At 41.5% G+C, this 22607-nt stretch overlaps 1 protein-coding gene, 1 long non-coding RNA gene and 1 pseudogene across 2 annotated transcripts; all 3 read right to left on the reverse strand.

Moving 5' to 3' along the window:
* Positions 1 to 328: 328 nt before the first annotated feature.
* On the reverse strand, positions 329 to 4286 carry LOC123607102 (annotated as a pseudogene).
* Positions 4287 to 9835: 5549 nt separating this feature from the next.
* Positions 9836 to 10365, reverse strand: LOC123607108. Its single transcript, XR_006716650.1, has 2 exons — positions 10309 to 10365; positions 9836 to 10078 (listed from the first exon to the last, which is right to left on the reverse strand). It is a non-coding gene; the product is annotated as an uncharacterized LOC123607108 (long non-coding RNA).
* Positions 10366 to 13732: 3367 nt separating this feature from the next.
* Positions 13733 to 21220, reverse strand: LOC123607106 (GTPase IMAP family member 7-like). Its single transcript, XM_045496144.1, is given in 2 exon segments — positions 13733 to 15176; positions 21090 to 21220. A coding segment is annotated over 1 exon segment (861 nt). The 5' UTR covers positions 15160 to 15176; positions 21090 to 21220; the 3' UTR covers positions 13733 to 14298.
* Between the last annotated feature and the right edge of the window lie 1387 nt (positions 21221 to 22607).

Raw genomic sequence — 22607 nt, forward strand, 5'->3', positions numbered from 1 at the left:
CCAAAGGCAAAAACAAGTGAGTAGAAGTCACAAAGGGAGAGGGTACACCAATCTAGAAAGAATCTAGGTTTTATTCAGGATAAATAGGTAAAGTTTGGGGTCATCTTCTTAGAAGAGCATCAATACGTTCTACTCTGGAGTTCCACAAATTGAGAATTTGTCCCTCCACTGTTAAGTCAATCATATATCTACCAATCGCCAACAGTGAACCTGATTATACCCCTTAGTCTTGAGAGTCTGAGAGACAGAAGGAAGAGTGCTCCAAGGTTGGTGAATGAGTTGGGGAGTGAGGGGTTGGAGAGGGCCAGCACAAAATGGGTAGGAAATAAGGAGATCTTCTCATTCAAGTTAATCTTCCATAAACAGGTGAAAGAAAAAAAACAAAAGCCTTCTTCAGTGCTCCTATGATAAATTCAAGTAGTCAACATTGACTCTCAATTTGATAACCGGAATTTTGTTGCTTTAGGACATAGAAAACCTCTTTCTCTGCCAATTCTCTCTCCATGTTTTGCTTCATTTCTGTCACTCCAGTTTATCTTCCAGCTTTCTGACTTTGTCTTCAAACTCCCTTCTTATCTGTACCCTCTGTCTCTCTAGCTCTGCTCTGTAAAGTTTTTGCATCACTTGTATTTGTTTCTGAATTTCCTCTTCGGCCTTTTGGTACATCTTATTAGTGTAGCATCTTCCTTCATGCTCAGCCACCACTCACTGGACCAGGGCCAGCAGCTGGTTTCTCTGGGCCTCCTGCTCAGCTTCTGTCGCCAGATTGTTGAAAATGCAGTAACGATCACTAAACTTCCCCACCAGCTCTTGGATACCTTCTGGTGTTTCCTTTAAGTATTCATGGAAATTGATGCTATCCAAGTCATCTTTCCGGGTGAATAAGAGAATCATGTATCTCCTAGCTCTGAGTCCAAACATTTGCAGGATCTTTTCCATGGCCTTGTGCTCTTCCTGCATGTACCGGCCCAGCAGGACCACCAGGAGCAGAGCATGAGGCCCTGGGGAGGTCAGGAAGATGCAGGGAGCAATCTCCTTGCAGGTGTCAGCATCCTGTGCCTCGGTGTCAAAAATGACAGGCGTATCCACGGCCACAATTTCTCTTCCCTGCCACCTGCTGCTCCCTTTGTTACAGGTCTTGGTGACTGATGTTGCCGCAATGCTGAAATGAAACACTTTCTCTCTGAGGATGCTGTTGCCTGTGGCACTTTTCCCTGCTCCGATCTTACCCACTAAGACAAGTCTCAGCTGTGAAGCTCTTCCATCTTGGTCTCTAAGCCCTGGTACATCAAGAAACAAAAGCCACAGCATTAGGATGGACCTCCAGCTGCTTCCTTATAGGGCCCCCCATTTCCCCTCACGCACACCCCTCCTCTGTTGCCCCAGGGTCCCCTCCCATAAATGACTGCTGCACTCCCAGGAACTCTATAGAAGGCTTCTAAAGAAGCCTATTCGAAGTCTATAGAAAGCCTGAAGTTCTCTTGCAATACTTGGGGAATGCCCAAGTACTTTCCAGGATTTCCTGGAGCTTCTAACTCTTCCTGGGTAAGAGATTTTTCTGTGGGCTCTAAGTAGCTCACAGAAGAGGAAACAAAATACTGTAGTTTAAGAAGAGAATTCTGAGCTGCTGCTGCTGCTGCTGGTAGTTGTTCCTCATAAGAGCAATGTAGCAAGTAACACAAAATTTGACTTTGGGGCATCTCAGTGGGAGACCCCTGCCACACCATTTTTATTCAAAATGGAAATTTTCTTCTGCCATTAAGAAGCCAGCCAGGGGGGTTACACAGGCCAACACAACCTTGCAGGGTACAAAAGCGATGCTTGTGTGGAAAGACAAAGTGTCTTTTTCTATTTCGTGTGTGCAACCACCCTGTCAGGGATTGTGACATGAGAGAGAACAATATAATTTATATTTAAAGTTAAAAACCTTAGCTTAGAATCCAGTGAAGCTTTTATATTCTAAATTAAGACATTAAAGAATTATAGCCAGAAAATACCGACACTTCTCTAAGATTATTACAAAATCTCTTGATACACAAAAAATTAAAGAAACGGAGCACCTGGGTGGCTCAGTCGATTGAGCATTGGACTCTTGATATCGGCTCAGGACATGATCCCAGAATTGTTGGGTTGAGTCCCACATCAGGCTGCATGCTGAGCATGAAGTCTGCTTAAGATTATCTCTCTCTTTCTCTCTTTGTCTCCCTCTTCCTCTCTTCTCCATCTCTGTTTCTTAAAAATATGGAGGGGCACCTGAGTGGGTCTGTCAGTTGAGTGCTGAACTTCTACGCAGGTCATGATCCCGCTATTTATGGGTTCCAGTCTAGCTTTGGGCTCTGTGCTGACATCTCAGAGCCTGGTGCCTGTATCCAATTCTGCGTGTCCCTCTCCTTCTTTTTGCTCTTCCCATGCTCATTCTCTCTCTCTCTCTCACACACACACACACAAATGAATAATTTTTTAAATTTTTAATGAAAGAAAAAACGGATACAATTGAGTGCATTAGTAGAGTTATACTTTCTTAGCTTCACTAGATTAAGCATATTCTGCTTCCTAGGACAGTTGACAGGTAATCCCAGCTCAGCATAACAATTCTCACATTTTTCAGAATAACTGTGCCTTAAGTTAAACAACAAATCATCTGTATAGCTCTTCTGCATTTCTTTTCAGTAATTCATTGCATATCTCTTCACTGTCTCTACATGGTCCCCATCTTCAGGATTTATAAAGCACAGAACCGCCCTCGACCCAGGTGGAAGATAAGTGTGAATCATATTTAAAAGCCTGTTTCTCCAAGGAGGCAGACCCTGCCAGAACAGCCCTTGAGCGAGGCTGATTCCTGAATGGGAATCCTGTATTATAGCCATCCATCTCTCCGTGAACATAATGCATATGTTATGACACTCACCACATTAGAGACACTACTATAAACTGCATTTATTTGCCAGAGACAGCAACAGCATTGATCCAGTCCCTTAGACCCAAAATCTAGCAACTACCCTCGATTCTTCCCTTCCTTTCCCTTCCCTTCCCTTCCCTTGCTTTCCCTTTCCTTTCCATATCAGCACATTCTCTGAGCTCCACCTGCAAATCTGTCCACTTTTCTCTCTCCACTTTGAAGGCCACCACACTAGCTCCCACTACCATCAGAATCCAGACCTCCAGAGTCTCCCAGCTGGTCTCTCTGCTTCCATTTGGTCCCCTTCCATCTACTCTGTCAATTGGAATACTCTTTTTAAAATGCCAATGGAGCAGAGAAAAGATATTACAGAAGCTCCAGCTCTGGGTTCCACAAAATCTGTAGTTGATCCCCACCTCTTTCCAAGGATTAGCAAAACCATCCCCAATGCAGAGTCCACACATGATAACCAGATCCCTGGCCTGAGACAGGTAGATTTCCAGAAACCGAGAACACTGAATACAGAATGGCTAAGATTATCAAAGGAAACATGTGGATGGGGGTTCAGATTATTATTTAGTTAGCATCCCTATGCAAGACTCCAACTTTGGGACAGCCTGATGGCAGCTCCCTAGTGAGGAGGAGTAGGGAAATCACAGGAGGAGAAACAGAAAGGCGTTTTACCTGGAGAGTGGACAGGGTGGACAGGAAAGAAAAAGCAGAGGAGATGAAGAGGAGATCAGATACAGGGGTGGAAACATTTTGCTCCAGCCAGACGAGGGCTGGCTGTGAGCACAAGAGAACCCCTCTGCTCGCTGTCCTCCCCCAGCCCAGCCCGGGAGGACTGGATCTCACTGATCTCACCGCAGCTGCTCCTGGGGTCACCGGGGGTGAAGCACGGACCGCTGTTAGAGGTTGCCATTCAATGTGAATTCTTGCCATAGAGAAACATAATGTGTGGTTTTAGGGAGGTGGACGGTACTGGAAGCCTCAACCTCGTGTAGCCAACAGTTTCTTCTCTTCTGCACACTTGCCACTTGGTTTCCCTGCCCTATTTCCCAAGGCTTCTCTGCTCTCCACATTTGGGCTCATCTTCAGATTGTTCCCTTTTCTCCACACAATCATGCACTTCCGGTGGTCTGTTAGCACCCATTCAGGGTGGCCTCCCCCTGGGATACTGAGGATTTACTGACAGACCCCTTCCACTCCCCTTAAGAAGCCAGACTTGCCTAAACAACGCATTCCTTGCTAATAAATTCCTTTCTTTGTCTTCTCTTTTAATGCCCTCTCCCTGCCTTTAAAGACCTTTCTTCTGTAGCTCAGTGGAGAGCCCCCCTATTTGCAGGATGAGATGCTGCCTGATTCATGAATCTTCCATAAAACCAATTTTCTTCCTGAATAGTGTTTCCTAACAAAATTACTGGAGAAAACTTTGACAAGGACAGGCTGAAAATGCTAGTTGTTCAGGACAGGCTCCTCTGACGGGAAGTTGTTGCATTCACACGACTCCTGAAACAAAATGCTACGGGCACCAGTGACAGTCACAACAAAGTTTATTGCAATGAGAGTCAAGGCCGACCGATTGGGACCAACACTCTTTATCAGAGTGCGGCTTTGAACAGCTGGGGTACAAAGTTTTTATAGCCAATTACATCGTTTTATCATCACCTGGGAACAAAACAGAGAAATAGTTCCCAGATGAGTTAGAAACAGTTCCCGGATGAGGTGATTATTTTAGACTTTCTGCCATTAAGTTGCAACCAGTGGATCTCCTTGACCCTGCCTCTGATGCTCTTTTCTTTGAACTTTTGTTTCCTTCATTGGTGAAGCCTAATTTACAAGAGTAAAGCAAGGCTGTTATGTCTTAACCTTCAGTGTCAGAACAAAGCTGTTATTTTTCAAGCTACAGTGTCAACACAAAGCTGTTATCTCTCAAGCTACACGTTAGCCCTACATTACAATTTCACCTTTACAAAGTCATCAAAACAAATGTACAACACTGTGAGCAAGACAGACTTCTCTTGTAAGAAAGGTTCTTTGTTTATCCTTTTAGGACAGGGAATAGGAAAGAGCTTCTTGTAAAGGGAGAAGAGAAATCACAGAATTTTTAAAAACCATCTTTGGACACAAGTTGGTGTTGGTGATGGGTGTTAGGGAGGGGGAGGATAACAGAAATACCGAAACAAAAGTTATCTGGGTGTTTCTCAAGGTCCTTCTTCCAGCTTGTGGGCTCTCTCTTCATTCTGGAGTGCTGTGCTGTGTATCCCAGCTCAGATGTCAAATCAAAAGACTGCACTTCTGGACATCCGGATGGCCAACAGGCACATGAAAAGATGCTCAATGTCGCTCCTCATCAGGGAAATACAAATCAAAACCACAGTCAGATATCACCTCATGCCAGTCAGAGTGGCCAAAATGAACAAATCAGGAGACTATAGATGCTGAAGAGGATGTGGAGAAACGGGAACTCTCTTGCACTGTTGGTGGGAATGCAAATTGGTGCAGCCACTCTGGAAAGCAGTGTAGAGTTTCCTCAGAAAATTAAAAATAGACCTACCCTATGACCCAGCAATAGCACTGCTAGGAATTTACCCAAGGAATACAGGAGTACTGATGCATAGGGGCACTTGTACCCCAATGTTCATAGCAGCACTCTCAACAATACCCAAATCATGGAAACAGCCTAAATGTCCATCAACTGATGAATGGATAAAGAAATTGTGGTTTATATACACAATGGAGTACTACATGGCAATGAGAAAGAACGAAATATGGCCCTTTGTAGCAACGTGGATGGAACTGGAGAGTGTGATGCTAAGTGAAATAAGCCATACAGAGAAAGACAGATACCATATGTTTTCACTCTTATGTGTATCTTGAGAAACTTAACAGAAACCCATGGAGGAGGGGAAGGAAAAAAAAAAGAGGTTAGAGTGGGAGAGAGCCAAAGCATAAGAGACTCTTAAAAACTGAGAACAAACTAAGGGTTGATGGGGGGTGGGAAGGAAGGGAGAATGGGTGATGGGTAAAGAGGAGGGCACCTTTTGGGATGAGCACTGGGTGTTGTATGGAAACCAATTTGACAATAAATTTCATATATTGAAAAAAAAAAGACTGCACTTCTGACAACACAAAGAAATAAAAGGCATCCAAATTGGCCAAGAGGAGGTCAAACTTACACTCTTCGCAGATGACATGATACTCTATATGGAAAACCCAAAAGATTCCATGAAAAAACTGCTAGAACTGATCGATGAGTTCAGCTAAGTTGCAGGATATAAAATCAATGCACAGAAATTGGTTGCATTCCTATACACCAATAATGAAGAACAGAAAGAGAAATCAAGGAATTGATCCCATTTACCATTACACCAAAAACCATAAAATACCTAGGAATAAATCCAACCAAAGAGGTGAAAAATCTGTACACTGAAAACTAGAAAGTTTATGAAAAACGGAAAAAGATTCCATGCTCCTGGATAGGAAGAACAAATATTGTTGAAATGTCAATACTACCCAAAGCAATCTACATATTCAATTCAATACCTATTAAAATAACACCATCATTCCTCACAGAGCTAGAACAAACAATCCTAAAATTTGTATGGAACTAGAAAAGACCCTGAATAGCCAAATGAATCTTGAAAAAGAAAACCAAAGCTGGAGGCATCACACTCCCAGACTTCAAGCTGTATTACAAACCTGTAATCATCAAGACAGTATGGTATTGGCACAAAAACAGACAGTCAAATCAATGGAACAGAATAAAGAACCCAGAAATGGACCCACAAATGTATGGTCAACTAATCTTTGACAAAGCAGGAAAGAATATCCAATGGAATAAAGATAGTCTTGTCAGCAAGTGATGCTGGGAAAACTGGACAGCGACATGCAGAAAAATGAACCTAGACCACTTTCTTACACCATACACAAAAGTAAACTCAAAATGTATGAAAGACCTAAATGTAAGACAGGAAACCATCAAAATACTCAAGGAGAATGCAGGCAAAAAAAAAACCTCTTTGACCTTGGCTGCAGCAACTTTACTCAACACGTCTCTAGAGGCAAGGGAAACAAAAGCAAAAGTGACCTATTAGGACCTCATCAAAATAAAAATCTTCTGCACAGCAAAGGAAACAATCAGCCAAAGTAAAAGGCAACTGACGGAACGGGAGAATATATTTGCAAATGACATATCAGATAAAGGGTTAGTATCCAAAATCTATAAAGAACTTATCAAATTCAACACCCAAAAAACAAATAATCCAGTGAATAAATGGACAAAAGACATGAATAGACACTTCTCCAAAGAAGACATCCAGATGGCCAACTGACACATGAAAAAAAATGCTCAACATCACTCATCATCAGGAAAATACAAATCAAAACCACAGTGAGACAGCACCTCATAACTGTCAGAATGGCTAACGTTAACAAATCAGGCAACAATAGATGTTGGTGAGGATGTGTAGAAAGAGGATCTCTTTTGCACTGCTGGTGGGAATGAAAACTGGTGCAGCCACTCTGGAAAACCGTATAGAGGTTCCTCAAAAAATTAAAAATAGAACTACCCTACGACCCAGCAGTTGCACTGCTAGGTATTTAGCCAAGGGATACAGGTGTGCTGTTTTGAAGGGGCACATGCACCCCAGTGTTTATAGCAGCACTATTAACAATAGCCAAAGTATGGAAAGAGCCCAAAGTATGGAAAGAGCCCATATCAATGGATGAATGGATAAAGAAGATGTGGTATATATATGCAATGGAGTATTACAAGCAATCAAAAAGAATGAAACCTTGCCATTTGAAACTATGTGGTTGGAGCTAGAGGGTATTCTGCTAGGTGAAATTAGTCAGAGAAAGACCAATATCATATGACTTCACTCATATGAGAACTTTAAGACACAAAAAAGATGAACATAAGGGAAGGGAAGCACAACTAATATAAAAACAGGGAGGGGGACAAAACATAAGAGACTCTTAAATATGGAGAACAAACAGAGGGTTCCTGGAGGGGTTGTGGGAGGGGAGATGGGCTAAATGGGTAAGGGGCATTAAGAAATCTACTTCAGAAAACATTGTTGTAAATATGCTAACTAACTAAGAGGTAAATTAAAAAATAAATAAATCATTAAAAAGAAAGAAAGTAAGAGAGCATTCACACCTTAGCACATACTAAAACTGTAGCCCATCAAAGCAGAAAGACTATATTAAAGGGAGTCAGAAAGAACAGACAGATGACATTTGAGGAAGGGATATTTGGAGTTATACTTTTTTTTTTTATTTAGAGAGATATAGCATGAGCTGGAAGGAGCAAAGAGAAAGAGAACCCCAAGCAGGCTCTGTGCTGTCAGTGAAGAGCCCAATGTAGGGCTTGATCCCAAGAACTGTGAGATCATGACCTGAGCGCAGAACAAGAGCTGAACGCTTAACTCACTGAGCCACCCTAGCACCCCTGATTTTTTTAATTAAGCTCTACATCAAACATGGGGCTCGAAACCATGACCCTGAGAGCAAGAGTCAGGCACTATATCAACTGAGCCAAGCAGAGTAACAGAGGAAGCCAAGAAACAGTGGAGGCAGATTTTCAGTGTGCTGAGAGAAAATGACAGCCAACCTGAAATCCTAGACTCAGAATCACTGTCAAAAATAAGGACAAAATACATGCACACATTTCAGGTAACAGAGACTGAGAGTTCTTGCCAACAGCACAATCTCATTAGAGGAACTTGTAAAGAATGTATCTGAGGCAAAAGGAAAGTAATCCAGATAGTAAGTCACAGATGAAAGAAAAAAAGTAAGTTTAAATGAATGCAAACTATGTAAAATAATACTAATGCTTCATAAAGTTTAAAAGGGGGGGAATGAGAAAATTAAATATTCAACAATAACAATATATAGATTGGGGTTAAGGGTGGGAATGGAATTAAAATGTTCTAATTTGTTGTATACGAAGAAGATTAAAATATATATTTCTTGAGATTTTGAGAAGTTAAGAATGTATGTTGTAATCACTGGGCGATTTCAGGAAAAGCATAGATAATTTCCAAACCAGTAGAGAAAAACATAAAATGTGGGGGGAAAAAAACTAAATAATTCAAGTTAAACCACAAAGAGGAAGGGGAAGAAAGAGAAATATGGAACAGGTTGGACACATAGAAAGTAAAAAATAAAACTTCATGCATCCCAATAGGTCACAAGTTTTAATTATGATAAATGCACTAAAGTTTTCAGTTAAAAAAAAAATAAAGAGTTTTGGAGGGGACTGAAGAAGAAATTCAAGTCAAAAACGTTAAGTGAGGGAAAACTTGAAAGCAACAGTATAGGTAAACCTACAAGCAAATTCTAAACAAATAAGAACAGAATATCAAACTACATAGAATTTTCATTCAATAATTATCAAGAGCTTATCATGTGCCAGGCACTGTTCTGGGCAACTGAATACATCAGCAATGAGAGCTGGTAAGGATCCTTGTCTTTCTGAATCATTTAGTGGTCTTTGAAGGAGCGGAAAATGAACAAAAATTTGTAAATTACAAAAGATATGAGATGTTCCCTTGTATAAGAAGGAAAATCACAGAGGAGGGTAAAGAGGGGAGAGAGCAGAGAAGATGAGTTGAATGCACACCACGGTCTCGAAACACCTGCCCTGCTCATGTAAGTAGTGTAAGTAGTCCCATTCATCAAGATAAAACACGGTTTTACAATGTTATGCACCACAAAGGGAGGCATCACATGTATAAAGGGAATAATCGAATCACAAGAGGAAATAGACAAATCTCCTTGTATGGTGATAGATTTTAACACACATCTCTCATTTCTAGAACAGGAAGATAGAAAAAAATCAAAAAGTAGACAGAAGATTTAGGCAACATGATTAATAAGTCTGATCTAATGAGCATATGTAGACTATTTCAGAAAACTTCCAGCCAGCTGTTTTCAAGTACATAGGAAACATTTATTATCATTACTCTTACATTTATCCAAGAAGAAATGCTTAAAATTTTTATAGTATTAAAATAATATAAACAACATTTCCTCACCACAATGTAACTAAAAGAAAAGTAAATAAAATGTCATATGTTTAGCAATTGGAGAACACAGTTTTAAATAACTGATGGGTCAAAAGAGACAAAAGCAGAAACTGATCAATATTTGGAATGAAGTGTAATTAAATAACTGCATTTCAGGGGCGCCTGGGTGGTGCAGTCGGTTAAGCGTCCGACTTCAGCCAGGTCACGATCTCGCGGCCCGTGAGTTCGAGCCCCGCGTCAGGCTCTGGGCTGATGGCTCAGAGCCTGGAGCCTGTTTCCGATTCTGTGTCTCCCTCTCTCTCTGCCCCTCCCCCATTCATGCTCTGTCTCTCTCTGTCCCAAAAATAAATAAACGTTGAAAAAAAAATTAAGTACCTGCATTTCAAAGCTTATGAAAAATTAAAATTTAGCTTTCAGTGTGCCTATTAGGAAAGAGAAAGATTTAAAATTAATTAGCAAAATACATATCTGCTTCTGATTCTGTGTCTCCCTCTCTCTCTGCTGCTCCCCCGCTCATGCTCTGTCTCTCCCTCTCTCTCTCTCTCTCAAAAATAAATAAGCACTTAAAAAAATTTTAATTTCACTGAAGTGTAAAGTTTCTACTGTCCCTGGCATATGCCGCTCCCTGAGAAGAACCTGCACTGTAGACAGGGCTCCTTAGAGCTCTCCCCAACCTGCCCTTCTCCTCCTGTCCTTGCCTTGGCTCTGATTGCTCATGGGCTGGGGGAGAAGAAGCAGGAACACTGAAGACCAGTCAGGTGTAGTCTGGCCTTGGTGGGGGTGGGGGATGGTGGCAGCATACTTAGTGGCTCTTTCCCCACCCAGGAGACCTTTAATGAGTCTTTAGAGAGTCTTCCCTGGGAATCTGCAATCACAAGTCCAACAAACAGCCACTCTCTCCCCTCCTGCCGGTTACTTCAATGTCTGTTCCTGGTGCCTGGACTTCCAGAGCTCTGGTCCACACAGAAGCTGCTGGGATCCCTGCTGGGCCCCTGGGCAAGTCCCCTTCGAACTGGCTTTGGCTGCCTCCCTACTGTGTGTCCCATATTTGACATGAGGAACCTAGCTTTTGCCACCCCCCGCCCCTTAGTGAAAGTTTTGACTGCTTCCAAGACAGCCACCACCCTGTGGACCCTGGTCCCTCCACAGAACACAGCAATAGCCTTCATGTATCCCATGGGACCAGCAGGGAGCAAAGCCAAACTCCAAAGGACACACATCAAATCTCTTAACATACACCACCCACATCCCTCTGGCAGCATCAAAGTCCTGAGGCCACCTTACTGGCTTTCGGGAAGTGGGAACCTCCATCTCGCTGGACATGGCACGCAGAGAGGAGTCCCTGTGGGGCTTCCCTTATACAGTCACACAGTTTCACCTGGGCCACCTTCTGCACTGGGGAGATGGCTGGCTCAGTTGGAAGAGTATGCAACCCTTGACCTCATGGTCATGAGTTGGAGTCCCACATTGGATGTAGAGATTACTTAAATAAAACCTAAAAAACAAAAAGTCCTTTCCTCTTGACCCCTTCAAATATCTATCAAATTAGTTGAAGGAATAAATCTCACAAAACTGGTTCTCGCTTCTTCCTTTGGGCATCCAATGTGAATCTTCTGGCATATAGCTTTTGACTGTGGGGTATTGGCAATTAGAAAGATTCAGCTGAAATTGGAGATATTTATGTTAATATCCTGCCACATTTACCCCAAGCCTTTCACATAACCTTTGGACCCAGATTTCAAGTTAATGCAGGTCATTTATATTGGACCCTATCTTTGACATCTGATATTCAACTTGTCACAAACCTAACTGAACGCTGTTGCTCCTGACTCTACCCATCCCCTGAAAATCTTACCTATCACCCTGAACTTTCCTGTTTCTGAACAGAAGCATGATCATCATACCCATCACCCACATGGACACATCCTACACATCCTTCACAGTAGACTTCACACCTAAATCCTTCCTCAGGTCTTCTTCTATGAATCCTTGTTTAAATTCCCCATCATGAGTCATGACTATCACATATTTCAACAACAGGGATCATGCACACATTAAACGCTGGAAATACCACAGTCTTCAGCACTGAAACAGAACCATCTTCAGAGAAAATTGGGACATAAAATATGTTAAGAGAAGTGAGTGAGCAATATTTCAATTGTCAAGTGAAGAGATAATGATTTATTTGATTTACTCGTTTTTTCTCTGGGTATGTGTTACCTTCCAAAATAGAACCTAAGGCTGGGAAAAAAGAAATTAGCTCATGTAAGCTGCACATTCAAACAGCCCTCACACAGGTTAATTGTATTAAGAATGCTTCTGCATATCTCTGAGGGAAAATATTCTTTAAACGGTTCTTAAATGAAAAACCTCAAGACAGGGCATGAATACTTTGCTCCCTAGAGATACTATCACACAGATGAGTCACTTACAAGGAAGTACTTTTGAACATAAGAACTGCATGATGGCAGAGAGTACTTTGGTCTTGCTGTATCATTTGACACATGTTTTCTCATAAGAGGATTTTTCTTCCGTGTTGTTTTTACTGCATTCTGAGTACTTCTGATGAATCTTAGAAAGAACAGGTATTTAGAATCTTATGTTTTCCAGACTCAATCTCTAATCTATCTCCCTAATATTCACTCATTGGTTAATATCCTCAGTCATGTTCACAGACAAAAAAAAAAAGGACGACTGTAAAAATTCTAATAATCTGGATTTGGAGTGTCTGCAATCCTCTTGAGTGACAGAAAGTCACCCATCTAACTGAATTTTCTCTATTATTTTAGCAAGACAGAGCCTTTCATCTACTCACTGCAAATGCCACACCATGGAAGGGTAAGGAGAGATATTTCTGGTGGAAGAAAACAAACACTAGAGGGAATTTTAAGCCATCAACAACAATAAAGACGTTCTGAAAGAGAAGTGGGCATCATAAGATTTATCAATCAGATTCTAGCAAGAAAAAGGTGGTCTTCTCTCATTAGGTACTTGGAGAAAGTTTAGAGAAAGAGCATCTTACAAGCTGTAGACACAGGGAACTTGCAAATCACAAGGGACATGACTAGTATCGGTGAAACATTACAACCCAAACCTGAGAGAGTGAACAAAGACTGGAACACAGGAGAGTTGGGTACAAAGGCCACCAAGGGAGGAGCTATGACCTTTGGCATAGGACTGCAGCTAGTCAGAGATGGCCCTGCAGAGATAGAGGTGGAAGAATGGATACCCCAGCCTTGCTTTTCTACTTCCACAGGGCCTCTGACTTGGACTTCCCATTGGCCAGCCAGGCAGAAGTCAGAGAGCAAGAGATCCCACCAATGCAGTGCATATATATCAGCCTCATGGGGCAAAGAGCTAAGGTGAAGTATGATTCTGCAGAGGCAAATGAAAAATATGTGGCCCAGATGGGGATTTTTCGGATACAATTGGAGACATCTTAAGTTAGGATGGTCCCTAAAAAAAGAAAAGAGAGAAACACAGTAAAAGAAACCTGTGACTTTCAGATCTCCATGAACCACAGAACAATCTTTCCAGAGAAACCAAATACCTCCCTAACATAGACTTGTGGCCATGCGGTGCAACGACACATGTAACCAGTGGTTCAGACAATTAACATGTGCAGGATTTCCGATTTGAATTTTCCTGAGTCTTTGACTCTATATGCCATTGCCTGATTATGCCAACTTTGTGTGAAGAGGGACAGGTGGGAAGGGGAGGCGGTGGGGACTGAGAGCTGGGAAGACGCTTCATTCTGGTTAGTTCTCACTGCATAACAAACCATTCTGAAGCTCACTGGTTAAAAACAAAAACCATCATTTATTTGTTCTCATAAAGCTGCAATTTGGGCAGGACTCAGCAGGAATGGATCATCTTTGCTTTCTGCAACTTCGCATGAGATGGCGGGGCAGCCGGAGGGCACGCTTCTGTGTTGCCTCACTTGCATGGCGGGCAAGTTGGTCTGAGTCACAAATGAAAAGTGAGCTGGGAAGTGGGCCAGTGACTTCAGGCCCTTTGCATGGGAGCCTCTCAAGAGACAGCCTGGGCTTTCTCACAACATGACAGTCAAGTTCCAAGGGCAAGAACCCCAAGAGGGCAAGGAAGCATTGTCCATATGTAACCTTAGAGTCACAAGGTGTTGCTTCAACCATCTGCTATTAATTGAAACAGTCCCAGATCTGCTCAGTTCCAAGGTAGAGGACACAGGCCCTGCAACTCAGTGACAGGAGTAACAGGGTCAGGTTATAGGAAGAATAAGTAGAAGCTACTGTCACAGCTGTCTATGGAAACTACAATCTACCACTATCGCAAATCATCATAAATTCAGAAGAAAAAATGAAATGGACTTCACTACCAAAACATATATCATATTTTTGGAAGCACCCACATAATCACATTTAAAACATGTTCAAATATGCCCTTCTCAGCTTCTTCCCTGATATTTTTTGTTTGTTCAGCATACTTCCTCTTTAGAGATTTTATTTTTTCCTCCCGTTCTTCCTGTGATTTATGAGCATATTCCTTTTCTACTAGTTTAATTTCATTATTTAACTGATCAGTGTAGATCTTCCTCAGGACTTTTGCCTATTGCTTCAGCCTCTTTTCTGTGTCCTTGTAAATGGCATCAGTAAAGTAAGCCCCTCCGTTGCTCTGCACCATCTCCTCTATCAGCTCCACCAGCTCCTGCACTTGAGCTTCCTTCTCAGCCTCTGAGGCTCTGTTGTTGAAGGCACAGTAGTGGTTCCCACACTCGCTGATGATGTTTCTTAGTTTCACATCTGCATCTGCTAAGAAGTCACTCAGGTTCTGCTCCTCCAAGTTAGCTTTGTGAGTGAACAATATGATCATGTGCTTCAAGGCTGGCTTCCCAAAGACAGCCTTGATCAATGCCACGGTCTTCTGCTCTTCATCCGTGTAGCGGCCCAGCTGGAGGACCAACACGATGGCATGAGGCCCAGGGCAGGAGTAGAGGACACACTGGCTGATTTCCCTGCATGTGGTATCGAGGGTCTCCTTGGTGTCAAAGAGCCCTGGGGTGTCAACAACAACAAGTTTCCTCCCCTTCCATTCCTGGGATGCTCTTTGACAGCTGGAGGTGACAGCATGGGGAGCAACTCTAGACTCAAAGACTCTACTCCCCATGATGGTGTTGGCCATTGCGCTCTTCCCACTTCCAGTTTTCCCCACTAGTACAATCCTCAGAGTGTTGTCCTGAGGGTACGCCATGTCACTACCAGAAGCCTCTGGGGCATAAAAAAGGGAAGGAGAAGAAAAAGAGTCAATGGAGGTAAGTGGAAACCATCACCTCACTCTTATGACCTTTGTGTTCCTCCCTGAAATCCTGCAGTAGTCTACTATCCGTGTTGGTCCCATAAATACAGAAAGATGAAACAATTCAATCACCATGGGAGAAACAACAAAGTAGTTAAAGAGTTCCCCTACAAAAGAGTACCAGGCCCAGATGGTTTCATGGGGATCTCATTTAAACCTTTCTTAAACTATTCCTGATGACTTAAAACAGAAGGAAACCTTTCCAATCTTTCTATGACACAAGTATGATATTGATCCCAAAGGTTAACAAAGATTTCACCAATAAATAAAGCTACAGACATGTCTCATTTGCGAATACTAATGCAAAAATCCCAAATAAATTGTCAGACACTAAAAAGTAATACCCCACAATTACATGTAATTTACGTCAGAAATACTAGGGTGGTTCAATATGAGAAAATGGATTGTTACAACACATCACTAGTAGTACACTAAGAAGAAAAATACCTCGATGCAGAAGAGACAATTCCCCACATTCAACACTGATTTAATAGATACTTCTTTAACGTGATTTTATATAAATATAAGTTAAAAATTTTTGTCACCACTTTTTTCCCTGCAGCTAAAATAGTTGACTACTACATTCATTTGGATGAACGAAGAAAGAAAATTAGCCTGTAGAGTCAAAAAACAGAAGAACGATGAGGGAGGACTAGTTCTACCATATAGTAAAATATTTTAGCCCCTATAATTAAGGCAGTAGGACGTGTGTGTGAACAGAGACAGAACGGAAAACAAAAGCAGACAATTCAGAAATAGACCAAATTGGTCTACTATATTCATGAGTATCCAGTTCAATTGTATTATGTTACATTTATCTTCCGTGAGGCATCTGTGAGCATCTCACAACAATGGGGAGAAAGATGGACTAATAACCAGCATTGGGATAACTACAAACCACACAGAAAAAGACAAAACTGCACCCACGTCTTCATGCCATTCACATACTAAATACATTAGGAATATAAACACTAAAAATCAATCCACATAAATACTAGAAGAAACTCAGACATAGCCTTTGTAACCTAGGGGCGGGGAAACTCTTTCTAAGATTTGAAAGATTGTAAGGAAAAGGATTCATACATCTGACTACATAAAAATCTAAAAGACAGTGGGAGACAATGAACACCACAGACAATTAAAATATGAATGTCAGACTATATCAAAGAGGGTTAATTCTCCACTTATACAAAGAATACCTAAAAGTAGAGAGACAAATGTCCAATACCTCGATAGAAAGTGGAGCAAGACATAAAAATAAACAGTTCAAAGAAAAAAAGAAATGTCAATGCTCCTCAACTATGTAAAAATATATGAACACTCACTTAAGTCGAGAAAAATGATACTATTTCTCCACTTACAGATTTGGCAAAAGTGCAAAAATTTGCTGCTATAATCAGTCGGTAAAAGTTTAGAGGAAACAGGTTTTCTCCTCCATGGCTAATGAGAATAGAAAAACAGTCTAAAACCTACAAAAGAGAAATTAGCAATATCATACAAATTACATATACATTTATTTTTGGATTGTGAGTCCCAATTTTAGGATTTATGCCTGTAGTGGACAAGGGCAGGTCACCCCTAAACGTGCAACTTTGGCATACTGACTATTTCATACAAAAGTAACTTAAGATACAGCCTGTGTGGCAAGATTAGTAAGACCCTCTTCTGTCCCCGAGCAAGCAGGAAACAAATCTCCCATGTAAAAGGTGCCCTTCCTGTCCCAGGAGGTAAAGAGACACCCTTATGACGAGGGATGGGAGATTTAGAGCCAAGAAGACTGTATAAACAGCCCACTACTTTCTAATTTACTACCCCAGCCCAAAGTCTCTTTAGAATTCCTGCCTAACAGATGCTTCCAAAGTTAAGTTTTCCTTGTTTTGTCAATCCCTCACAGATCCATCATCACTTTGCCTAAAAACTATAAAAACTGCCTGCCTTGGTCATTTCTCTTGGTTTTAGTTTCATCACTGAGCATCTGTGCCCACTGCTTTTTTTTCTCTTGTTAATCTGCCTCAAGTGAATGTAATTCTTAGTGCAGCTGGAAGACCTTGAAGGGTAGAGGAAGAAGTTTCCCTTTCTTATATCCCACAGCTACACTGACAAAAACATAAGAAAAGATTAGGCATACGTTTATTCTCCACATCACTATTTGTAATAGCAAAAGACCAAAAATCTACCAAATGCCCACTAGTAGGGGTCTGATTGAATAAACTAAGGTACATACACACAGTGATGTACTATCCAACTGTAGAAAGGATTAAGAAATACCTCTCTATGCCGGGATGGAGAGATCTCCAGGATATTTCATTAAGCAAAAAAAAAGGCAAAGTGAAGAAAATAATATTTAGTTTACTATCATTTCTCTAATGGGGAGGAACGTGAACTGTAGGTACAAAATACAACATATATTTCATGCACATGAAAAAGCAATGGCAGATCATCTGAACCATCACCAAAGAAGTTACTGACAGAGGGATGGGAGGAATAAGGCGGGGGACAGGGTAGAAGCTGGGAACTACTTTGAGTATACTTAGATTTCATAGATTTGTCTTGAAAGTATGTACTTCCTTCTTTTTGAGAGTTCGAATCACAGCTCTTTTCCTTTATGAAAGACCTACATGTGTACCTGCTGTTGCTGGCTGACATAAATTCAAAGAGGATTTTTCATTTGTACACAAAAAAAGCTGAACACGAATACAGCGTTCCGCATTTGTTTCACAGCCAGTTGAGCTAATAGAGAGGCCAAGTGGGCCGTTGTCCACGCCAACTGCCAATCACCTTCCCCGGGAACCTCACACAGGGGTTCACCATCCAGCCACCAGAGCTGTGAGCCAGATGAGCACGTGGGCTTTCTCTCAATTGAATTTGTGCATCTGTTAACAAGTTGTGTCTAAAAGTATCAGAAACACATAAAGGAGGTTATTTGGGGGAGATCTGGGAATGCGCACCCTTTTTCCATGTACATTCATGGTAATTGCTTCTCTCCTTTATGTCATTTTGTTTCATAAAAGATTTCATAGGAACGTTCTGCTTGTGGATAGTGAGGAACATCTGTAAATAGCTTACATAATTATAAACAAAAACTATATTTTCAGATAACTAGTAAAAATCAAAAGCAAATGCAATACATAGTATTTGGTGTAATAGACAAACCACACAAAGAATTGGTCCAAGAAACTTGAAAAGGCAGTTGCTTCATTGGCTATTGTCCTAATGGGATATAGTGTAAGGCCAAATAGGGGGGAAAAACGTCAAGAAAATCTTAAATTGATTTCAGGAATCCTGTCCTATTCTTAGCTTTTTGTGCACGTGTGTAGTTTTGAAGCCCAAGGACAAGCCCAGTACCAATGAGCACCCTTAGTCCCCATACCGTGCTCTTCAAATGCCATTTCCCACCAAAAACATTAGGACTCTGAGGAGAAGGTACCGATTCCAGATCTGGGCCAAGAAATGTGCAAGTGGATCTTAGACTATCTAGTCATACTAGAAAGTGAGGATTCTATCAAAAACTACTCAGACCGTGGGATGCCTGGCTAGCTCTGTCAATACAGCATGCATCTCTCGATCCCACGTTCATGAGTTCTAGCCCCACATTGGGTGCAGAGATCACTTTCAAAAAAAATTGTTTGGATCTTACCGAAAGGACTACAGGGCCAACTTGAAGAGGCTGGCTGGACAGAGATGGGGTAATTTGAGTACCAATGAGAATAATAATTTCAATGGATTGAAATTCATCAAATATGTTGAAGTTCATGAATTCATATCAATACCATCATCGGAAAAGAAGTGAACTGTTCTCTTTGGGGTATGCTAGGAAATGATGTCATCAGTCTGAACATGGACAAAAAAGAATCAAGCATTCCTTTTGTCTTATTAACTACACCTTATGGAAATGAGGGTATGATTCAGGGGAAGTTTCTTTTTATAGGATTATGCCATCCAATCAATGAAGAAAGAATGATAGAATTATAATACTATAATTTGCGACCGTTAATGAAACAAAGTTACTCTAGGCTATCATTACTGTCTGCTACATTACAGAAAGAGGCAGAAGAATATATAAGTTGCCTTCTGATGGAAGTTTACAACTGCACCTATGAAATATTGCCACCCAACTAACCAGGCAAATCTTAGTCTGATCAAGCCTCTCCTTAAATTTAAATTTATACAAAACATGGAAACTAGAAGAACATGTCATATGACATCTTGAGTATTTAAAGAGCAAAATGTACACTGTCCAATTTTCTTGGACAAAGGACCAACCGTTTCTTAAACAGAAACATTTTACAAAAAGAAACAGGAAGGTGAAAACTTATTTATCAAATTAACATTAAGAGATATGAAAGAATCGCAATTTATGAACCGTATTTGGAGCTGATTTCAATTTTAAAATCTATGAGACAATCTGGGAATTGGAATACACCTGGTAATTTTTTAAAAATTCCTATTGCTTTTTGAAATCTGATTATGGTATATTTTTTTTTTTTTAATTTTTTTTTCAATGTTTATTTTTGGGACAGAGAGAGACAGAGTATGAACAGGGGAGGGGCAGAGAGAGAGGGAGGCACAGACCGGAAGCAGGCTCCAGGCTCTGAGCCATCAGCCCAGAGCCCGATGCGGGGCTCGAACTCACGGACCGCGAGATCGTGACCTGGCTGAAGTCGGGCACTTAACTGACTGCGCCACCCAGGCGCCCCTGATTATGGTATATTTTAATGACCTTTATCTTCCAGACATACATATGGAAGTATTTACTGATAAAGTGATAAAATTTTTAGTATTCTAGTAATTTAATACTTTTTAGTATTCTAATGTTTAAAGTGTATGTATGTATGTATGTATGTATTTAATCTCTACACCCAGCATGGGGCTTGAACTCACAACCCTGAGATCAAGAGTCCCATGCTCTTCCCACTGAGCCAGATAGGCGCCCCCACTCTAATTTTTAAATGAGGAGATTGATGTGGCTCAGAAATGCTGAGAAAGTTGCCCAAGGTCACTGCGCTAATGGGCTTTGGGCAGAGAAGGGATCCAATGCAAAGTATGTCTGACCCTACACTCATGCATAACCCTTGCATGCTCTGGTCTCTTCTTGGTTCCTTCTCAGGCCCTTGATTCCACATTTCTGTTTACATTGGATCAGAAATAGATCATGGGAGGCCAGGGGAGGTAGTTCACTCTCTGTCCAGAAACATGAACTGGTAGCAACCCTGGAATTAGGGAAGGCAACCAGAGGGCTTCACGCACATTTGTTTTCCATAGAATAGCTCATTCTCTCCCCCATGGCATCCCTTCCTTACCTCCTCTGTTACACTGTAGATCACACCATTTCTCTCTTACATGTGGGGAAGGACACAGCCAGCTGAATTTTAGACTTCCTGTGCCATTTGTGACCTGGGTATCCCGGGGAATTTGATAAAACCACACGCACACCGTCTGGGATTCAGATTTTCTTTCAGGAAAAAAGAGGGATTGGGACAGACTGGTCTCTAAATTGCCTTCCAGGTCTAAAGACCTGCCTTGAGGACACTAGTTTCCCACTAAGGGAAATGGATGGGGTGTCAGGCAGCACTCACTCTGTCATGACAGCAACTGATGGAAGATATGCTGTTCAGCAAGTTTGTCCTGATAAATAGGAGATGTGTGGACATGGGCCACTCAATCTCCTTACTCCCACTCTTCCTCCCCCGGGACCCCTGTGGCAACATCCTGTTTGCTGGGCTGCTGGCAAGGTACTTGGTCCCCTCTCAGACCAGGACCCACACCTATGCACAGCCCTGTGTCCTGCTGCCCCTCCCGGCTCTATTGCCCTAGGCCAGGCTCACCTTCTTTCCAATGAGCTGATGAGTTCCCCAGTGTTTTCCAAAGAAGCTGTTTGAGCTGGTGCTTTTGTTTCACTGAGAGGAAAAAGTGTTTGCACCTTTTAAACCTCTGAGGCAGGAAGCTCAGATTGGGTGGACCTAGTGAAGGAACTATTCGTATTTAAAGAGACAGAAATATTACCCTATAATTTGGGGAATGCTTTACTTTTACCAAGGTGTAAGCTTTTTCTCCAAGTGCCTGCTATCACACAAAATTCCCAAAGCTATATTTGTTGTATGGGGTTATAGTGGTGGATCCCAAAGGCCCTTATTAAGTGACCCAAATCATGCACACAGAGCCGGGCGTGCTCTCTGATCATCTTCTCTGATGGAGTGGGAGATGCTGGGTTGATTCTGGGAGAAAGGAACTCAGATATGTGACTAGATGTGTCCAAATTTAGAGCCTGTGATACTTCCCAGTGATTGCATCATATGGGCTTTCATGATGGTCTTTCATGAAGCTCTCAAGTTACTCATTAAAAATTTAACAGCGCTCAGCTACAAAGCCAAAAGAGTCTAAACCATTGAGAACCAAGAGTAAAAGAGGAAGATGTAGCCTGGAAAAACTCATCCAATGAACACACACCTTCTCTAGTTTTCTTCATATGGTTCTCTCAAGCCCAAAAATATGCATGACCTGACCAGAAAAGATGGACCCAGGGAGGAGAATCATCTTTCCCCTAAACCTTCCTACCTTCCCCTACCCCAGACCCAGGCAGAGATAGACTTTTTCAGATTTAGCCAGTACACCCATTCCAACCTGCTCTGGAAACTATGAGATGAGAGGCAGATGGTCAAAGCTCTCATGGTTGACCAGTTGTTCCAATTATTTGTTGCATCAGCATAAAATTATTATGGTTTTGATTATATATTTTTGTTCATTACTTTGAGACATGGGATTAGCCAATGCTGAAGCTTAAAAGTGGGTACTAAGAAGACTAAATGTGGCAGGAAGTAATGTATAATGGGGTGACAACCAATGGAAGGAAGTAGCTACATTTTGAAATTACCGTGTTAATTAGTATATTATTGGTCAATATCATTGGACTACTTATTGGTGTTAATGACTTGGAGGGCCCCAGGTAACTGTTTTCCAACTTGCAATAAAGACACAGACCAGGACCAGCTATGTAACTTGCAGGGTCTGGCACAAAATAAAAATGCCAGGCCCTTTGTCAAAGAGAATCAAACAAACAAACACACATAAACACACACACACACACACACACACACACACACACACACTCACACTCACACAAAACTTAAGAATTTCAAGATAACATCACAGGGTCCTTTACATACCCATGAAGTTGGTCTTAATGAGGCTCCATACATAGAAGTCTAGAGGAGAGCCAGAACCATATGTCCTACTCAAAATATTTCTACCATTGCCTAGTTTCATTTCAATCTACATATTCCTTGAGTGAAACGTGTCCAGCCAGAGCCACCTTGGATGTTTTCCTGGTCAGCTAATTGCTTCTC

The sequence above is a fragment of the Leopardus geoffroyi genome, chromosome A2 (assembly GCF_018350155.1).
Source record: "Leopardus geoffroyi isolate Oge1 chromosome A2, O.geoffroyi_Oge1_pat1.0, whole genome shotgun sequence".
Taxonomy (NCBI): Eukaryota; Metazoa; Chordata; class Mammalia; order Carnivora; family Felidae; genus Leopardus; species Leopardus geoffroyi.